The 19,086-nt window shown below is 35.6% G+C and overlaps 1 protein-coding gene across 1 annotated transcript; it reads right to left on the reverse strand.

Moving 5' to 3' along the window:
* Window positions 1-13,586: 13,586 nt before the first annotated feature.
* Window positions 13,587-17,487, reverse strand: LOC9319616. Its single transcript, XM_021030414.1, has 4 exons — window positions 16,347-17,487; window positions 14,222-14,487; window positions 13,931-14,144; window positions 13,587-13,815 (listed from the first exon to the last, which is right to left on the reverse strand). Exons 1-2 carry the CDS (start codon window positions 17,041-17,043, stop codon window positions 14,441-14,443), a joined length of 744 nt encoding a protein of 247 aa, XP_020886073.1. The 5' UTR covers window positions 17,044-17,487; the 3' UTR covers window positions 13,587-13,815; window positions 13,931-14,144; window positions 14,222-14,440.
* Between the last annotated feature and the right edge of the window lie 1,599 nt (window positions 17,488-19,086).

A 19,086-nucleotide genomic window follows, 5' to 3' on the forward strand; every position in this document is an offset into this window, starting at 1 on the left:
TTCTCAACTTGGTATGATCTCGCTACAAGTTCCACTCTTCCGAAGAGATTTTAAATCAAAACCTCGCGCAACGTGCAAGCAGAGCCGGCTCTTTGCACAAGCCAATGAAGCATGTGCCTGTGGTCCCATAATATAAATGTCTTAATCGGCCCCAAATTTGTAAAATGTCTCGTTAGTCTAGTGGTTTAAGTGTTAAAAGATACTATCTGGTATCCTGAGTTCGATCCCTCATAAAGACAGTTTTTACATTTTTTGATTTTTTTGCTTTGTTCACATAATAATTTAGCCCAAACATTAATTGGGCTTGTGGCCCCTATATTTACTGCGCCGGCTCTGCGTGCAAGTACAAAATCTAGTGAACATCAGTTATTGTATCTAGGGTTGCCGAAAGTGCAACCTCTATTTGATTCTCCTACCTCACTATTTCACTCTCAGATATTTCTTCAAGCATATGGAGTATGGATACCCTATAATATTTCAATATATGATCCAACTCAACATTTACGATATTTAATTGTCTTTCTTCATATAATTTAAAGTTAATTAGTATTCTTTCATATTAAAGTTAATTAGTATGATCTCCTATGTATTCCAATATAATCTCTTGTAATCTCCTTTTAATAAACAAATCATTCAAATTCATATCTTATATACTTTCTCTCTTTTAACGATGCGATCTATTTCTCCTCAAAAGATATGGATCTTTGTGTACTGATCATCTAATCAGTGCGACATGTACAAAAAAAAATATTATAATAAATAAATATATTCCTTAATTTTTTTTTCTTACAATTGGTATATTCAGTTTTTTGGTCAATGTGGTTCCCATAAGGTTAGCAATGTTCGGGAAATTAGTGTTATTAATATTATTCGACATTTCTGAAGCACGTGATATGGTCATGATTAAGTATGGTTGTGACTGGAAAGAGGGAGAAGAAAAGGGAAGAAAATAAAAGAGAAGAAAACAAAAGAAAAGAAATGTTGAAAGTTAAAAGAATGTTTTCTACCGTGTATTTATGAGAAGAAATTTTCAGTTGGTTTTACTAAAAAGTAGAGGAATTGAGAAGAAAAAGTTTAATTTTGATGGAGAATGAATTATTCTTGACTGGAGAAATGATAGAGGAATTGAGAATATTTAGTTTTCTTCCCAATTATTTTCTTCTATTTACATCAACCAGTCAGACCCTATATTTTATTTGCAACATTTGATCATTTTTAAGCAATTTTTAAACATATGATTAGTTTAGTTGGTTAGAGCATTTTCCCGTTAAGGCGGAAATTACGGGTTTGGGGCTTAGACAAAGACATGATTGATGGAGCTCGAACCCGCAACTTCCGCATTGACGAGAGGCAATACTTTGACCAATTAAACTATTCATATACTTAAAATTTGCTTAAGAAATGCTCAATTGTTGCAAATAAAATATACTTAATCATATCCAAAACATGCTTCAACTTAAATTTATATAGTTAAAATTTGTAAACTAAAAACTTGACAAGTGTATGAGCTAATCGAATTTTACTAAGTGAATTTATGTGTTAGTTCAAATTTTAACAATAATATAAACACTTGTGAATTATCAACAATTAATTAATATAAACACAAGTGTATGAGCTAAATTCATAGGACTTTCTCCCACACATCAGAATGCATTCATATCCAAAAAAAATATGGCCATATTTAGTTTGGATACGGGTCCATTTGTAAACATATCTGACTCAATAACTATAATTAGAGCACCCCCAATGGTTAATTTTTGGGGTTCTCTCAATCAGTTCTCTTCAAAAATAATTACAAAAATAAATCAAAATGTAGATATGAGAAGAGAGCCAGCTCTCACAAGAGAGCTTTTGAGAGTTAAGAGAACCGACACGTGGCAGCTTCTCATTGGTCGAATTTTAAACAAAAGAAAAAAAAAAACGCAAAAAAAAAAACACAAACTGTCGCGTGAAAAAAAAACACTCTCTTTCTTTCTTTGCCGGCGATGGCGATGGCGATTTGGTAAAGTTTTTCTCCGGCGATTGAGGCAGACGACGACGACTGAGGGAAGAATTGAGTGGTTAGGCCGGGAATGATAATGATGATGCATCGCATGTCTCGTTCGGGAATGAGAGAGATCACTGCAAATTGGAGATCCAAATTCAATGGATGGAGAGTAATCGATTCAGCTTGGATGGTAATTGGTAAGAGCATCTACTTCTTTTGTGCGTTATGTCATGATTTATTTGGGGTATTTGATGTTCTTTTTAGAGTTATTTGAATTTTTGAAATTAGGGTTCATATTTCGAAAATTGGGGTTTTTAGTTGTAAGCATTGATAAGGGGTTTTCAAACTAAATTAGAGGCTATGTGTTTGTTATTTGGCATGATTGAAGTGAGGAGGAGTCGTTGCATGTTTGATTTTTAGGGTTCATAGTTTCGGATTGAATCAAATTGAGTCAGGATTGTTTCATTAGGGGTTTCATTGATATTTCCTTGTCAGGATTGAATCAAATTGAGTCATAGTATGCTTGATTTATGGTAAATAGTTTCGTTAATGTATGTAGATCTTTTCTTCAAAATGCTTTGATTCTTGAATTATGGATGATATGAGACTATATAGTGTATAGTTTCCTTAATAAATAGTTTATGTATTTATTCTGAAATATAAACTTCATCAAAGCTGAAAAGATTAGTTAAAGCTTTCAAGCTCTAGTTGCTTTAGGCATTAACCAACACACATAGAGTCTGGTTTTTCTTTGTTTGAGTCATGTGGAAAGGTAAATACTTGGTATTTCTCGGAGGCATGATCATTTTGAATACCTGATTTAATATCTCTTAGTAATTACTTGAATCATTTTGAATTTTTAATCTTATGTTAATACCCATCAGGTTATATGATTTATCCTTTTCAGTATTTCAGTTGTTGTGTCAGTGTCTGAACTTATTCTGAAATTCACATTTCCTTGTGCAGTTTTGCTAATAACTTAGACCTATGTGGACCTGGAGCAATAGCTGGTGGAGTTGGTTCTCTCATCAACTTATTCTGAAATTCTCATTTCAAGTGTTGTGAGTTCTCCCATCAACTTTCATTTATGTCTTATATAACCCATCTTGCCAATAAACTAATTGATATAGTTTTGTGTCAAATTTGAGTTCAGGTGGGTATGGTATAACTGGAGCAATAGCTGGTGGAGTTGCTGCAGGTGCTGCTTTGCTGTTTGATGCTCCTGCAATAGCCTTTGCTTGTAGGCGACGAAGAAAGCCACAAGATATTTTCTTTGATGTCCCTGGTGAGTTTATTATTCGCATTAGTTTCTATTAAGTTATTGGATTTGAACAATTCTTAGCCAACAATTCTTAGTAATTACTTGAATCATTTTGATTTTTTAATGTTATGTTAATATTTCTTTCTTTTTTCTCTGTTTTGGTGAGGTTAAATGGAGTGGTTGAAACTACAAATCTCACAAGTGGAGAAGGCATCGATTTAACAGCCTCTAAATCAAGGTACACTTCAAAGTGGTTGTTTCATTTAATTACATGTTTGTGCTGTGATTAATGCTTTCTTTGTGTTTGATTAGGACAGTTTTTGCTTTTGTAAATGCTTTCTCTGTTATTTGAAATAAATGCTTTCTAGTTGGAGTATTTTAGGTAAAGACAATTAGTGTCTTTACTTTGCCATTCATTGCTAATTTTTCAATAAGTTTCAATCTTCTTCTTTAAAACACAATCACTTCCTTTAAAACAATCACTTTCACTTCCTTTAACCTTCAGCCTAACACAAAACACAATCACTTTCACTTTCTTATCTAAAAAATGGATGATATGAATCCATTTTATCACTCATCGGGTTTCATGAACCTATTGCAAAGTCAACAAGAAGACATGTCTCAGTTTGCAAGTGGATCAACTGAAGTCCCAGCATTTAGTAGTCAACTGTCTGAAGAAGGAAGTGAAGAAGAAGGAAATGAAGCATCAGATGTCAAACCAAAGCAAAGTATATCACGAAAGAAATGGACAGCAAAAGAAGATATTGTTCTCGTCAGTGCTTGGCTTAATACAAGCAAGGATCCTGTGATTGGTAATGACCAACAAGGTCAATCCTTTTGGAAGAGGATTGCAGCATATGTTGCTGCTAGTCCTTCCCTCGACGGAATGCCAAAGAGAGAGCATGCTCAATGTAAACAAAGGTGGGCAAAGGTCAATAAAATTGTCACCAAGTTTGTGGGTTGTCATAAGACAGCAACAACTCATAAAACTAGTGGTCAGTCAGAGGATGATGTTATGAAGCTGGCTCACGAGATCTACTACAATGATACCAAGAAGAATTTCACTTTAGATCATGCATGGAGAGAGTTAAAGTTTGATCAGAAATGGTGTGATCAAACTACTCGGGGAGGAAAGGATAATGCTAAAAGAAGGAAGTGTGGGGATGGTAATGCAAGTTCCCAGCCTATCAATGTTGAAGATGATTCAGTCATGACTCGACCTCCTGGTGTGAAGGCAGCCAAAGCGAAAGGAAGGAAGTCAGCCACTGTTAACGAAGGAAAGAAGCCAGCCACGGGTAAAGGAGAAGCAGGCCATTCTGTGGAACATTTTCAGAATTTGTGGGAACTAAAGGAGAAGGATTGGGATCGCAAAGAGAAGCAAAGCAAGTATCAGATGCTTGAAAGTCTACTTTCAAGAACTGAGCCTCTTTCGGACATTGACTTGTTCCTAAAAAATAAGCTAATCACGGAGCTTTGGTCCTAAGTTTTAAAGTTTTAGTTTGGTCCTAAGTTTTAAAGTTTTAGTTTGGTCCTAAGTTTTAAAGTTTTAGTTTGGTCCTAAGTTTTAAAGTTTTAGTTTGGTCCTAAGTTTTAAAGTTTTAGTTTGGTCCTAAGTTTTAAAGTTTTAGTTTGGTCCTAAGTTTTAAAGTTTTAGTTTGGTCACGGAGCTATGATATTGCTTTGTAAGTTCTAGTATTATGTCTCATGTATGATATTGTTTAAAGTTCTAGTTTAAGTCTATGTACTCTAAAGCTTTGTAACTTGTCTTGTATGATATTGATTTGTAATGTATGATATGTCTTGTTGTGTATCATGTATCATGTTTTAACTTGTCTTGTTTTTTTGCTAGATGCCAAAGAGAGCAATGTGTGCAAGTGGTTCAATGTCTGATGCCAAAGAGATCAATATGTACCACAAATAATTTGTATGTTTTTTGTGAACCACGAACTTTATTCTAGCAAATTTGTACCACAAACGAGCTTATTCTTTGTGTACCACAAACTTTATTCTTTATGTTTTGCCTTTGCTATAAATAATATCCATCGTCTTTAGATGTTTCACAACTCAAGCTTTTCTAATATTGTTCTTTGCTTCAACTACAAAGCTTTTGCTTCACAAAACAATCAATCACCAAAGCTTTTATATATATCTATATTGTTTAATACTTAAACCTACCAAACAATATGGCCTCTTCATCCCGTACTCCATTCGACGACGCCATGGAAGAAAGCTACTCTCAACCACTTGATCAACAATTCGAGAATATGTTCGTCGAATTGTCTAATGGCGAAGAGGTTGCAAAGAAAAATAGGAAACGAGCTTATTTTGATAGAAAACGCGAAGAAGGGCACGTCCTTTTATGGAACGATTATTTTAGTGATAATGCGATGTTTCCACCTCAAACTTTTCGCCGCCGTTTTCGAATGAACAAGCCGTTGTTCTTGCGTATTGTTGAGCGACTCTCCAGTGAAATCCCGTTCTTTCAACATCGAAGAGATGCCACAGGAAGGTTTGGACACTCTCCAATACAAAAATGTACGGCAGCCATTCGTTTGCTTGCTTATGGTTATGCGTCTGATGCGGTTGACGAATACCTCCGTATGGGTGAAAGCACTGCGATGTCTTGCTTGGAGAATTTTACAGAGGGAATTATTTCTTTCTTCGGAGATGAATATCTAAGAGCACCTACAGCCACAGATCTGAGAAGACTACTCAATATTGGAAAGATACGCGGATTTCCCGGGATGATAGGAAGTCTCGATTGTATGCACTGGGAGTGGAAGAATTGTCCCACCGCTTGGAAAGGCCAGTATACACGTGGCTCTGGAAAACCAACCATCGTTTTAGAGGCGGTCGCATCACAAGATCTCTGGATTTGGCACGCATTTTTTGGACCTCCAGGTACCTTAAACGATATAAATATTCTTGATCGATCACCAATTTTTGATGATATATTACAAGGTCGAGCTCCAAATGTGAATTACAAAGTCAATGGCCGGGAGTATCATTTAGCTTACTATCTCACAGATGGTATTTATCCGAAATGGGCGACTTTTATCCAATCTATTCGACTACCACAAACTCGGAAAGACACTTTATTTGCTACACATCAAGAAGCGGCCCGTAAAGATGTCGAACGTGCATTTGGAGTATTGCAAGCTCGCTTTCACATTATTAAAAACCCAGCTCTTGTTTGGGATAAGGAAAAAATTGGAAATATTATGAAAGCATGTATCATACTGCACAATATGATAGTCGAAGACGAACGAGATGGGTACAACACTCAGTTTGATGTTTCAGAATTCCTACAAGTTGAAGGAAACCAAACTTCACAAGTCGATTTATCGTATTCTACAGGTATACCTCCAAATATCGAGAATATGATGGGCATGCGAAATCAACTTCGTGATCAAAATATGCATCAACAATTGAAAAGTGATTTGGTTGAGCATATATGGAGAAAATTTCGCAACAATCAACAGAATAACTAATCGTTTTTTTTTTCAAATTTATTTTCAAATGTATGAAATTATTGTATCTTTAATATGTTATGAATTGTAATATTTTTCAGATTTTAACAATAATATAAACACTTGTGAATTATCAACAATTAATTAATATAAACACAAGTGTATGAGCTAAATTCATAGGACTTTCTCCCAAATTAACAAAAGCTCTCATCTCATAAATTTGAAAATTTTAATCTTAAAAAAATGGTGAGAGCCCACCATGGGCTCTCACCAACTATAATTAGAGAAGCGGGAGTAAATCATCTGGTGCGGACGGTGTTGGAATCTTACCATGGACCCGCATCCACGCGTCTCTCCATCGATCGGTACAAGATCTCCATTGTCGCCGTCTTCCTCTTCATGAGAAAGCTTCTTCTCGGCCAAATTCTCCGGGTAGCATCATCCCTAGCTTTGCAATTTTTCTTTGATTTTTATTGTTTCAATTCGCTGAGCTAGTTTTCTGCTAGCTCTATCAAACTTTTAACCTAGAATTTGAATCTAACAGGATTCTTGATTGTTATAATGAGAATGCTTGAATTGAATTTTGTGTGTTTAGGATGTATGAATGAGTTTTAAATTCAAATAGATGCAGAGCTCTCTGAAACTGTGAAATAAGATTGAAACACTATTCTTGAATAAAGAAACTCAACAACAACAACAATATTGTATTGGTTGAACCGGAGATCAACCGAGATCGACGGTCGAGATGAGAAGCCCAAGAATAAGGAAATCATGAAGATCAAGAAGGATCTAGAAGATTATCATATATTAGTTTGGAATATTTACATTTATTCTTTCTCTATATATATCGATGTATTTTGGAAAATGAATCTTATGAGAGTCTAATTATAATTCTTTCTAAACACTTTTTGTGTTCTTACTCTCATCAATTTATCATGGTATCAGAGCCAAGATCCTTTCTAGGGATTTTGGATCCGTTACGTTAGCTTCCGCAAAGAAAAAAAAAAAAAATCAGTTTCGGGAACAATGATGTTTTCTCGCCCTCGCGAGTTTAACTTCTCCTTTTGATTAAACTACTCGCCCTCATGAGTTGTTTTTTTTTAGTCTCTCCATCGCGAGCAACATCTGAACCTCGCAATCCAGGTGTTTTTTTTATTACTTGAACCCTACGATCGGGTATAAACGTCGATGACCTAACGGCTGGGTTTTGTAGCCGCTTTGAACCCTACGATCGGGTATAAACGTCGATGACCTAACGGCTGGGTTTTGTAGCCGCTTTGACCCTACGACCGGGTATAAACGTCGATGATGACCCGACGGCCAGGTATAAAGCCGTTATTTTGAAGATTTGTCCAATCGCACACGTGTTACCACGTATGAGCTTGCCCGGGGGTATTGGTTGAACCGGAGATTAACCGAGATCGACGGTCGAGATGAGAAGCCCAAGAATAAGGAAATCATGAAGATCAAGAAGGATCTAGAAGATTATCATATATTAGTTTGGAATATTTACATTTATTCTTTCTCTATATATATCGATGTATTTTGGAAAATGAATCTTATGAGAGTCTAATTATAATTCTTTCTAAACACTTTTTGTGTTCTTACTCTCATTAATTTATCATATTGATTTTTATTATATGATGATTGATAATTATGGTGAAGTGATAATGCTTTATCAGTCATTAACCACTATAAGTATAAACAACAATGGGGCTTCTCACGTTATGTTTTCCATCAGACCATATTAGATTTGCAGATGAAGGCAGATTTGTGTTGAGATTGCTGCCTGAAACAGTCACTGTGAAAGACTGCTTCTCCTTCACGGACTTCATAGATAGAACACTTGGGGAGACCTTGACTTTGAGTTTAGATCCGTGATTTATGACAATCTTTGATTTGTATGTTGAGTTTGGGGTACCAAGGTTGGTCAAGGGTCTGTTGAATGTCACGGTGAAGGAGCTATTAGATTCCGAAAGTTTAGCCGACATTGAAGGATATTTGAGGTTTCTTGGTAAGCTCTTTCTAGTGCAAGTGACGTCTTCACCGGCGATGAGCTGAAGGGTTTTTGAAGAGTAGTTCAAACCGCAAAGAAAGGCGATGTATTGGAGTATAGATCCTCTTAGTTTTGGTTTACTTCGGTTTAGTTGGTATAGCACAATGTATAGCTTAATTTCATTCTTTGGTTAAGTTAGAATACTTGTATATAAGAGAACATTGTACAGCTTTTATTCCTTAAGGAAAGAAATAAGGAAGTTTCTAATAAACTCTCCACCGTCTCTCTCCTTCAATCTCAGATTGTAATATGGTATCAGAGCAATCCAGCTCAAAATTCCTCTAGTTTTTCGATCTGATCTTTGTTTTCTTCTTCGATCCTTCTTCATCATCGTTCTATCAAGGTTTCGATGGTGCCTGGGGTTCGCGTTACTCGAAAATCAGCTCGTGCGAAGGTGTCGACGAGCTCCATCTCACGAAAAGCGTCTCGATCTACTGGTATGGTTGTTTCTCCTCCGATCTCTCCTACCGCTGCTGTTTCTCATGCTTCTGAAGCTTCCGGAGGTGTTCCGCTACCAGATTTGATGGATCCGATGCATTCTCCATTTTTTATGCATAGCGCTGATCATCCAGGTTTGATCCTTGTTTCTAATCGCTTAGACGGTACAAACTTTGATGATTGGAGTACTGCTATGCTTATTGCTCTTGATGCGAAGAACAAATCTGGTTTTATTGATGGTAGTTTGCCACGTCCTCTAGAATCAGATAAACATTTTCGTGTATGGTCCAGATGCAACAGCATGTTTAAGTCCTGGATTTTAAATACTGTTTCTCCTCCGATCTATCGCAGTATCTTGCGTATAGGTGATGCGAGTTCTATATGGAGTGATATTTATGGTCGATTTCATATGACCAACTTACCACGCACGTATAATCTCACACAGGAGATTCAGGATCTTCGTTAGGGTACCATGTCTCTGTCTGACTATTTTACTCAACTGAAAATCCTTTGGGATCATCTTGATAGTGCAGAAGCTTTAGATGAACCTTGCACTTGTGGTAAGGCAGCCAGACTACAACAGAAAGCTGAGAGAGGTAAAATTGTTAAGTTCTTCGCAGGTCTGAATGAATCTTATGCAATTGTCAGAAGACAAATAATTGCTAAGAAAGCTCTTCCCTCTTTGGTGGAAGTTTACAACATTCTTGACCAAGATGACAGTCAGAAGAATTTCTCTCTAGTTGTTGCTCATCCAGCTGCTTTTCAGGTTTCAAAGATTGCTTCTGTTACAGATGACTCTTCTGGTGATCCACAAATGGTTTGCTATGTGCAGCAAGGACCAAATAAGGGTCGTCCTATCTGCTCTTTCTGCAACAAAGTTGGACACATTGCTGAGAGGTGCTATAAGAAGCATGGCTATCCACCAGGTTTTAAGGGAAAAATACCTGACAAGCTTCAGAAATCACCTATCATTGCTGCTCAGGTTGCTTTATCTCCTCAACCTGTTGCTCAGAATCCCAATCTTGAGAGCTTGATTGGTAACCTGTCTAAAGATCAACTTCAGAATTTCATTGCTTTCTTCAGTGATAAGTTACAGCCTTCTTCCATAATTTCTACAAATGATGCAGGTCCTTCTCATGCTGCAGTTGATTACTCTGGTATCTCATTTTCTCCTTCTACCTATTGTTTTATTGGAATTCTGAATGTTGCTCAACATACTCTTTCCAATGAGACATGGGTGGTAGACTCTGGTGCTACTCATCGTGTCTCTCATGATAGAAAGTTATTTATCTCCATTGATACTTCTATTGTGAGTTATGTGAATCTTCCTACAGGCCCTACTGTTAAGATCAGTGGAGTGGGAACTATTCAGCTTACTACAGACATACAACTTCAAAATGTTCTGTTTATACCTGAATTCCGCTTGAATCTTATCAGTATCAGCTCCTTGACAACTTCTCTTGGCTCCAGAGTGATTTTTGATCCACATTGTTGTGAAATACAGGATCTAACCAGGGGATCGATCATTGGAAAAGTTAGACGCCTTGGGAATCTCTATGTGCTTGATACAGTTCCTCCTCCTTCAGTATTGGTCAATGCGGTGGTGGACATTAATGTATGGCACAAGAGGCTTGGTCATCCGTCTTATTCAAGATTGGATGCAATATCAGAGGCTTTGGGGACTACTAGGCATAAGAATAAGGGATCATCTTATTGTCATGTTTGCCACTTGGCTAAACAAAAGAAGTTGTCCTTTCCTTCTTCAAACAATATATGTAATTCAACTTTTGAGTTATTACATATCGACATTTGGGGACCATTTTCAGTGGAAACTTTGGAAGGTTTTAAATATTTCTTAACCATAGTAGATGACCACTCCAGAGCTACTTGGGTTTATCTGCTCAAATCAAAATCAGAGGTTTTAACTGTTTTCCCTGCATTCATCAATCAAGTAGAGAATCAGTTTAATGCGAAAGTAAAGGCTATACGTTCTGACAATGCACAAGAATTAAAGTTCTCCGACTTCTATCAGGCTAAAGGCATTGTCTCTTATCATTCATGTCCCGAGACACCTGAACAGAATTCGGTTGTTGAAAGAAAACACCAACATATACTTAATGTTGCAAGATCACTAATGTTTCAATCTCAGGTGGATATATCTCTTTGGGGTGACTGCATTTTGACGGCTGTGTTTCTCATTAATAGAACACCATCACAAATGCTTTCAAACAGGACTCCATTTGAGATTCTCACTGGTAAGAAGCCTCTATATGATCAAATACGTACTTTTGGCTGTCTTTGCTATTGTTCCACTTCACCAAAACAGCGTCACAAGTTCTTGCCTAGGTCCAAAGCTTGTATCTTCTTGGGTTATCCTGCAGGCTACAAAGGCTATAAGGTTATGGATTTGGAAAGTCATCGGGTTTTCATTTCCCGTAATGTTAAGTTTTGTGAAGATGTGTTTCCCATGGCCAAAGAGAAACATTCAGAATTGCTCATACCAAAGGATTCTTTGCCTTCAGGTACCATTTTCTCATCTCCTCCCCCACAAATTTCTCCATCAACACAAATTTCTCCACAAAGCGCTAGAAAACTTCCTGCTCATTTCAAAGATTATCACTGTTATTCTCTAAACACTGAAATCACTTATCCCATTTCATCATCTCTCTCTTATTCACAAATCACCCCATCTCATCTATCATACATAAATCATATTACTCAAATTCCAATCCCTCAATCATATTCTGAGGCAATCTTATGGAGATCTTTCTCTTCACTTGGTTCAATACATGGAAGATACGGATACTTGGGAAGTTACTAGTTTACCTCCGGGAAAGAAAGCGGTTGGATGCAAATGGGTTTTCACATTAAAGTTTTTTGCTGATGGAAGTTTGGAAAGATACAAAGCGCGTCTTGTTGCCAAGGGATAGACTCAGAAAGAGGGTTTAGACTACAATGAGACCTTCTCTCCGGTTGCTAAAATGGCTACAGTCAAGTTGCTTTTGAAAATCTCAGCTTCTAAGAAATGGTTTCTGACTCAGCTTGACATATCTAATGCTTTCTTAAATGGAGATTTGCAGGAGGATATATATATGAGGTTGCCTGAAGGGTATGCAAAGAGTAAGGGGGACTTGTTTCCCAAGAATGCAGTCTGTCGCCTTAAGAAATCCATTTATGGTTTAAAGCAGGCTTCCAGGCAATGGTTTTTGAAGTTCTCTGAGTGTTTGTTGAAGATGGGTTTTATCAAAGGACATGGAGATCATACCTTATTTGTCAGGTGCAGTGGGTCTGATTTTCTTGCTATTCTTGTTTATGTGGATGACATTGTCATTGCAAGCACAACAGAAGGTGCTGCAACACAATTAACAGATGCTTTAAAAGCTAGTTTCAAACTGAGGGATTTAGGTCCTCTCAAATACTTCTTGGGGTTGGAAATAGCAAGAACATCTGAAGGTATATCAATTTGTCAAAGAAAGTATGCCCTGGAGTTACTTGCATCCACTGGTATGCTAGCTTGTAAACCGTCTTCTATTCCTATGATTCCAAATCTCAAGTTATCAAAGACTGATGGTGAGCTTTTGGATAACAAGGAGCAATATAGAAGTCTTGTGGGACGACTTATGTATTTGACGATTACTCGTCCGGATATAACTTTTGCTGTGAACAAACTCTGCCAGTTTTCCTCAGCTCCAAGGACTGCACATCTCACTGCAGTCTATAAGGTTCTGCAATATATCAAAGGGACTATTGGCCAAGGTTTGTTCTATTCATCGGACTCTGACCTCACTCTTAAAGGATATGCTGATTCTGATTGGGCTTCATGTCAAGATAGTCGCCGATCAACAACAGGATTCTCTATGTTTGTTGGCTCCTCTTTAATCTCTTGGCGGTCCAAGAAGCAGCCTACTATTTCTCGGTCTTCAGCAGAGGCAGAGTATAGAGCATTGGCTTTGGCATCATGTGAAATATCATGGTTAGCTATTTTGCTCTCTGATTTGAAGATTAACACTGGTGCGGTTCCTGTTCTGTTCTCTGACAGCACCGCAGCTATCTACATAGCCACTAACCCTGTATTTCATGAACGCACCAAACATATAGAAGTCGATTGTCATACAGTTCGGGAGAAGCTGGACAAGGGTCTTCTTAAGATGCTTCATGTTAAAACAGAGGATCAAGTGGCAGATATCCTTACTAAACCTCTATTCCCTTACCAGTTTGCTCATTTATTGTCCAAGATGAGTATTCTCAACATATTCTCATCTTGAGGGGGACTATTGGAGTATAGATCCTCTTAGTTTTGGTTTACTTCGGTTTAGTTGGTATAGCATAATGTATAGCTTAATTTCATTCTTTGGTTAAGTTAGAATACTTATATATAAGAGAACATTGTACAGCTTTTATTCCTTAAGGAAAGAAATAAGAAAGTTTTAATAAACTCTCCACCGTCTCTCTCCTTCAATCTCAGATTGTAATACGATGTGGTCTGTTTTGTCTAATTCATATACGAGTCCGGGATTAAGAGCGGCTATTGGGTCGACATGTCCTGCTCCATAAGAAAACTCGGTTGATGCAACCCCGGTTCCGGTAGCATTCATCCGCCAAGCTGCAAAGATTAATTAATAGACTGTTTATGAACAGTTATTTGCAAGACAAGATAGTAAAAGCTGGATATGAGTTTTGCAAGACAAGAAAGTAAAAGATGTATATGACTTGTTTACCAGTTGTCATGATGGCAGATTGGATCATGGAAGGAGACCATTCAGGATGAAAAGTCTTGATGTACGCAGCCACGCCTGCAACGTGTGGACAAGCCATCGAAGTTCCGGACAGAACAGAGTACTTCACATGTCTTTTATCAAACCATACCTCAGATGGTGAATTCAAAGGTGAATACGCAGCGAGAATCTCCACTCCTGGTGGTGTTACATCTGGCTGCAATACACACCACCAACCATTGTCTCTCAGGCCAGGAAATAAAATAAATAATCAAGAGCACAAAAATGTTTTACCTTTAGAATATCAACCGCAATAGTATTTGGACCGCGAGAAGAGAAGGAAGCAACTTTAGGAGCTTTCTGATTAAAGATTGCTTTACTTTTTAGAACAGTTCCTTGCGGGGACCTGAGAATACAAACACAGAGATATCAAAATTAGGGGCGTATTTTGTAAAATTAGGGGCCTATTTTGTAACTAAAAAATCGGGGGTCCTAGGCGAATATTTCATTTGGCTATGTCCATGACCGGCCCTGTCTGCTGCTTCTGGTTTCTTCTCTTCCTAAAACCAAAACAAAAAAATAGAGTCTAATTAGAACAAAATCATTATTATTACTCCATTTGTTTCATAAAAAATGTCATCTTTGGACTTTTCACACAAATTAAGAAAACAATTAATTTTACATATTTTCTATACAAAAACACAATTACCTATACACCTAACCACATTTCAACCAATAGAAAAATAAACTGCACTTTAAAATTAATAAATTTTGCATTGAAAGTCGAAAACGACACTTGTTTTGTAACAAAAAAATTTCTCTACAATGACACTTGTTTTGAAACAGAGGGAGTATTATTATTCATGGAGATTTGAAAAGATGATATGAGAGTTTGGGATTTTCTTGAACCTCTCCCATATTTTTCTGTTTTAAGTTTTGAGTGTTTCTATGTTCACCAAAAAAATTGTAATGCCCAAAGAGAAACTTTTAAATCTCTCTCACGCCCTCTCTCTCTAAAGAACCACTTGGGGTGTTGGTACGAATGTGGAACTGTGGACCTCAAGATCTAAAAAGAAATGTAAAATATTTTGTTTTATTCCCTTTTAAACATGACTTATACGTGAATCTTATACTATTTTATTGATTTATTATTTTAGTAGTTAATTAATACTTCGTTTAATTGTTTCTCAGTCAAAATAGACCTAATACTCACGCAATTTGTGTTTCTTTATATAGTTAAAACTGTCAAAGCACCATTTTAATTCTCTAGATTGACAGTTAATGGATTGTCCGATCATATATTTTTCATTTATCTTAAACTTTCAATAATGATGATTTTTGTGTTTGAATATGGTTGTATACTTGTATACTTAATATTTTAAACATATTCAAATCGAACGTTACCATTTTGAAACCGAATTATCAAAGAAATTCCATTTACACAAATTCAAAATTTTATCTTGTGTAAAATATAATAACTTTAAGGATTTTTTTTCAAAAAGTTTTACAGTATTTGCAAGTTTTGGATATATTTTCAAATTTTCAAGTTTTGGATATATTTTTTAAAATAACTCCATCTTAATTATTACTACTTTTTGCTTTCATATGCTAAAAGAAGTTTGTATTGTTATGGATTAGAGATAAGATAACCAATGGAAGTAAAAATAAAGGTAAGATAAGCAATGTTATATCTATGATCTTTCTAATGAAATGACAAATAATAACAGTGACGCTGTTACAAATTCCAGCACACTTTTCTTACTCTTTTCAGAAATTTAAATAAATAAACTTATATACAACTGATTAGTGGCATAAAATACATGTTGTTAACTTGAGATGTTCATGATGAAGTGAACACGGCATTCTTGATAACAACCAATACCTATGGCTACGGCTAAACCTAAAGTACCAACGAGCTTCTGTTATAAAATTCGCCCTAAAATGGGAAGAACAATGGTGACATTATTTCACATATTTCCTTCGATTCATAAAGCACATCGTTTAATGCATTTACATATTGGTTTTAATGTATATACATGTATATATATATAGTAATTTTTATAATACTTTAACCATATGGTTAATTCTCTTTTAACAATTAAAAGATTCCGAACCGAGGAGACTAGTTTAGGAATATGTTTCTATTTAAGAGGAGTGTAGTAGCTGGTTTTGTTATTGGTTGAAATCGATGAAAAATCAAATAATCCGTTACATAAAAGTAAAGGAGCAACTTAAGTAAACTTCCGTTACATAAAAGTTAGAGATGATAATTAATTGGTTATGTTGGTCAAAGTTAATCAAATGCATTGTTAAAAAAATACTGTATACTCCTACTACTACTATATAAGTATTAGTATAGATATTATAAGATTCGTATATATCAGAGATCAATCAACTATGTTAAGATTAGATTCTCTACCTCTTCTATAAATATGAGACCATATGTGAATAAGAAAGTATCGGTTGATGAGCTTCTCATGAAGTTCTTCAATTGAGATTGGTGTGTCTCGTCCGTTCACCATCTCTGTGACTGCTCTGTAGTCATCTCCAAGGCCATCAGTGATGTGTTCAAGGAGGTCTTCATGTGGAAGAGGAGCTCCAAGCAATGCTAGTTGGTCAGATTTTTCAAGGATGCCTCTCATGTATTCGATGATGGATTTGCTTCCTTTGGTGCTGGCTTTGATTTGATCTTTGATGATTTTTATGTGACTCCGAGAAGCATTGCCGTACGTACGATGGAGAGTTTCCCACATACCACGGGTGGTGGTGGCTCTAGCAACAAGAGCTTGAACAGGGAGAGAAAGTGACCCGAGTATGGCGCTTAAGAGGAGCTTATCTTGACGGATCCAAGCTGTGAACTTTGGATTTGTTTGATTTGCAGTGTTGTCGATGGTGATTGTTGGTGGTGGTGTCAGATCGTCCTCGCCGATGAAGACGTGGAGTTCATGGGCTTCAAGAAGAGAACGAATTTGAAGACGCCATGTGATGTAGTTGTTTTGCGTTAGCTTGGTGATGTTAGATATATTGAGAGAGATCAAAGTCTTTTGTGGTTCAGATGCGTTAAAGATTGGAGCCAATTCTGTTGAAGAAGAAGGAGTTGAAGGTTCAATTGCCATTATAGACAAAGAGAGAGAGAGACAAGAGATCGGCGGCGGAAGAGAAGAAGAAGAGAAAAAATTTAGGGTTTTGATCAGAAGTGCTCTGATACCATATAGAAAGATTATGAACCGATACTTTCTTATTCACATATGGTCTCATATTTATACAAGAGGTAGAGAATCTAATCTTAACATATTTGATTGATCTCTGATATATACGAATCTTATAATATCTATACTAATAATAAGTATATACATGTATATCAGTATATTACAGCATCATATTTGTACTAAATTTTGGATGAACCAAGTGTAATTCGCAAACGTCTTAGTTCCACCGTAATGTATGTGATCTCAGAATTTGATTCTCACTGTCCGAAAACAGTTTATTTAAAATATTCGATTTTCGAGTTTAGTGCAGTAAAAGCGAATTTGTAGATACTACTACAGTATTATAAAAGTTCAATCTAAAAATGCGGTCATCTCCAAAATCAGCGAGACACTAGCTAGTAGTTAGTAGACAGTAGTGCTAATAAAAATAAAAATACTTTAATAATCACATCCACAAATCTCACCGTGTGTAACTGCGTACCTCTTCGAGTTGAGACTTCTCCAAGCAATGGAGATGATATTAGTATCAGTTATCAACCTCAAATTTCCCATGCAATGAATCCTGACGTGGCGCCAAGTAGGACTTCACACGTGTGTAGCAGGAACTCTGGATCGCACTGTGGGACAAGTATTTGTATTCCCGAGGCTTACACATGGACCTTGCCGACTTGGATTCTTCTCTTTTTCTCGACTTACATGTAAAAAGAGTATCTATCTTACATACCTTTCTTTTCTTTTCTTTTTTTCTCCATCTTATATGAGTTTTCCTCACACATATATTACAGTGCACGTGAAAATGAAATACGTTTTTGTTTTTTGATAAAATTTTACAGAGAAATTTACAGTGCACGTTTCATTTTTTTGATAAAATTAAATACGTTACAAACCCGAAATTTACAGAGAAAGTCCTTGAAGATACTCGTATAGGGTTTTGAAGTAAATCTTTATCAAAAAAGATATTTTATAAACATAAAATTATCAGAAACTGTAAGTGCTAATATTATCGTATGACTTGGATATGATTATAATAATACTAACCTTAAATCTTATTGGTACCAGTAAGACAGTAAAAAGCCAAATGATGAATTTGATTTAATGCTCTAGCAGATAAAATAGTCATAACTTCTTTATAAAAAACACTAGTCAAACTAAATACAGTAAAAACTCTATAAATTAATAATGTTGGGACCATGAAATTTTATTAATTTAGAAAGGTATTAATTTATCTATAAATTAATAATTATTAATTTATAGAGAGATTTTAATAATATAATTTCTTAATAATTTCTATTTAAAAATAATTTTTTTTATAAGCAATATCTTTTTAAAACCAATTGCAAGTAGAGAAGCAATTATTAAGTATAAAAAACAACACAAACTTTTTCTGAATAATATAGTCATATTTTATTAATTTTTTTGCATATATTTTAAATATATATCATAGTAATTCATATATGACACATATATATATATATATTTATATCATATATATATTAAGTTAAACATACATATATATTGATAAGTTTATACAATTATTAATTTATAATATAGATGGGACCATAGGTTTACATGAGATTTTCAAAAAAAATATTATCTTATTAATTTATCGATTTATGTCATATTTTACACTGGTCCCAACTCGGCATCGGAAGAATTTATTAATTTAGAGAGGTTATTAATTTATAAAGGTTTTACTGTACATTCATGACTTAAAAGATACTCCTGTAATTAATAATTTTGCAGATTTATTTTTGGTAAATACTAAAAGTCGAAGCTCATCAACAGTCAACACCGATATATACTGGATTTTTTTTGAGCACGGTGGTTGGTTGACAACAAAAAGAAAATCAAAACGACGAAGTCAAACCACAACTAATAGACCCAATTGGTATGATTAGAACCGGTATATACTCATGTTTTTTAATATCCGGTTTGGTGAAATAAAATACT

This window comes from Arabidopsis lyrata (genome assembly GCF_000004255.2).
Source record: "Arabidopsis lyrata subsp. lyrata unplaced genomic scaffold ARALYscaffold_3, whole genome shotgun sequence".
Classification (NCBI taxonomy): Eukaryota; Viridiplantae; Streptophyta; class Magnoliopsida; order Brassicales; family Brassicaceae; genus Arabidopsis; species Arabidopsis lyrata.

Coding starts and splice junctions, on each gene's coding strand:
- LOC9319616 (XM_021030414.1), bottom strand. CDS start 17,043: ATGGCAATTGAACCTTCAACTCCTTCTTCTTCAACAGAATTGGCTCCA. Junction 14,488..16,346: donor GTCTCATATTTATAGAAGAG/GTAGAGAATCTA, acceptor TTTTGGTTTTAG/GAAGAGAAGAAACCAGAAGC.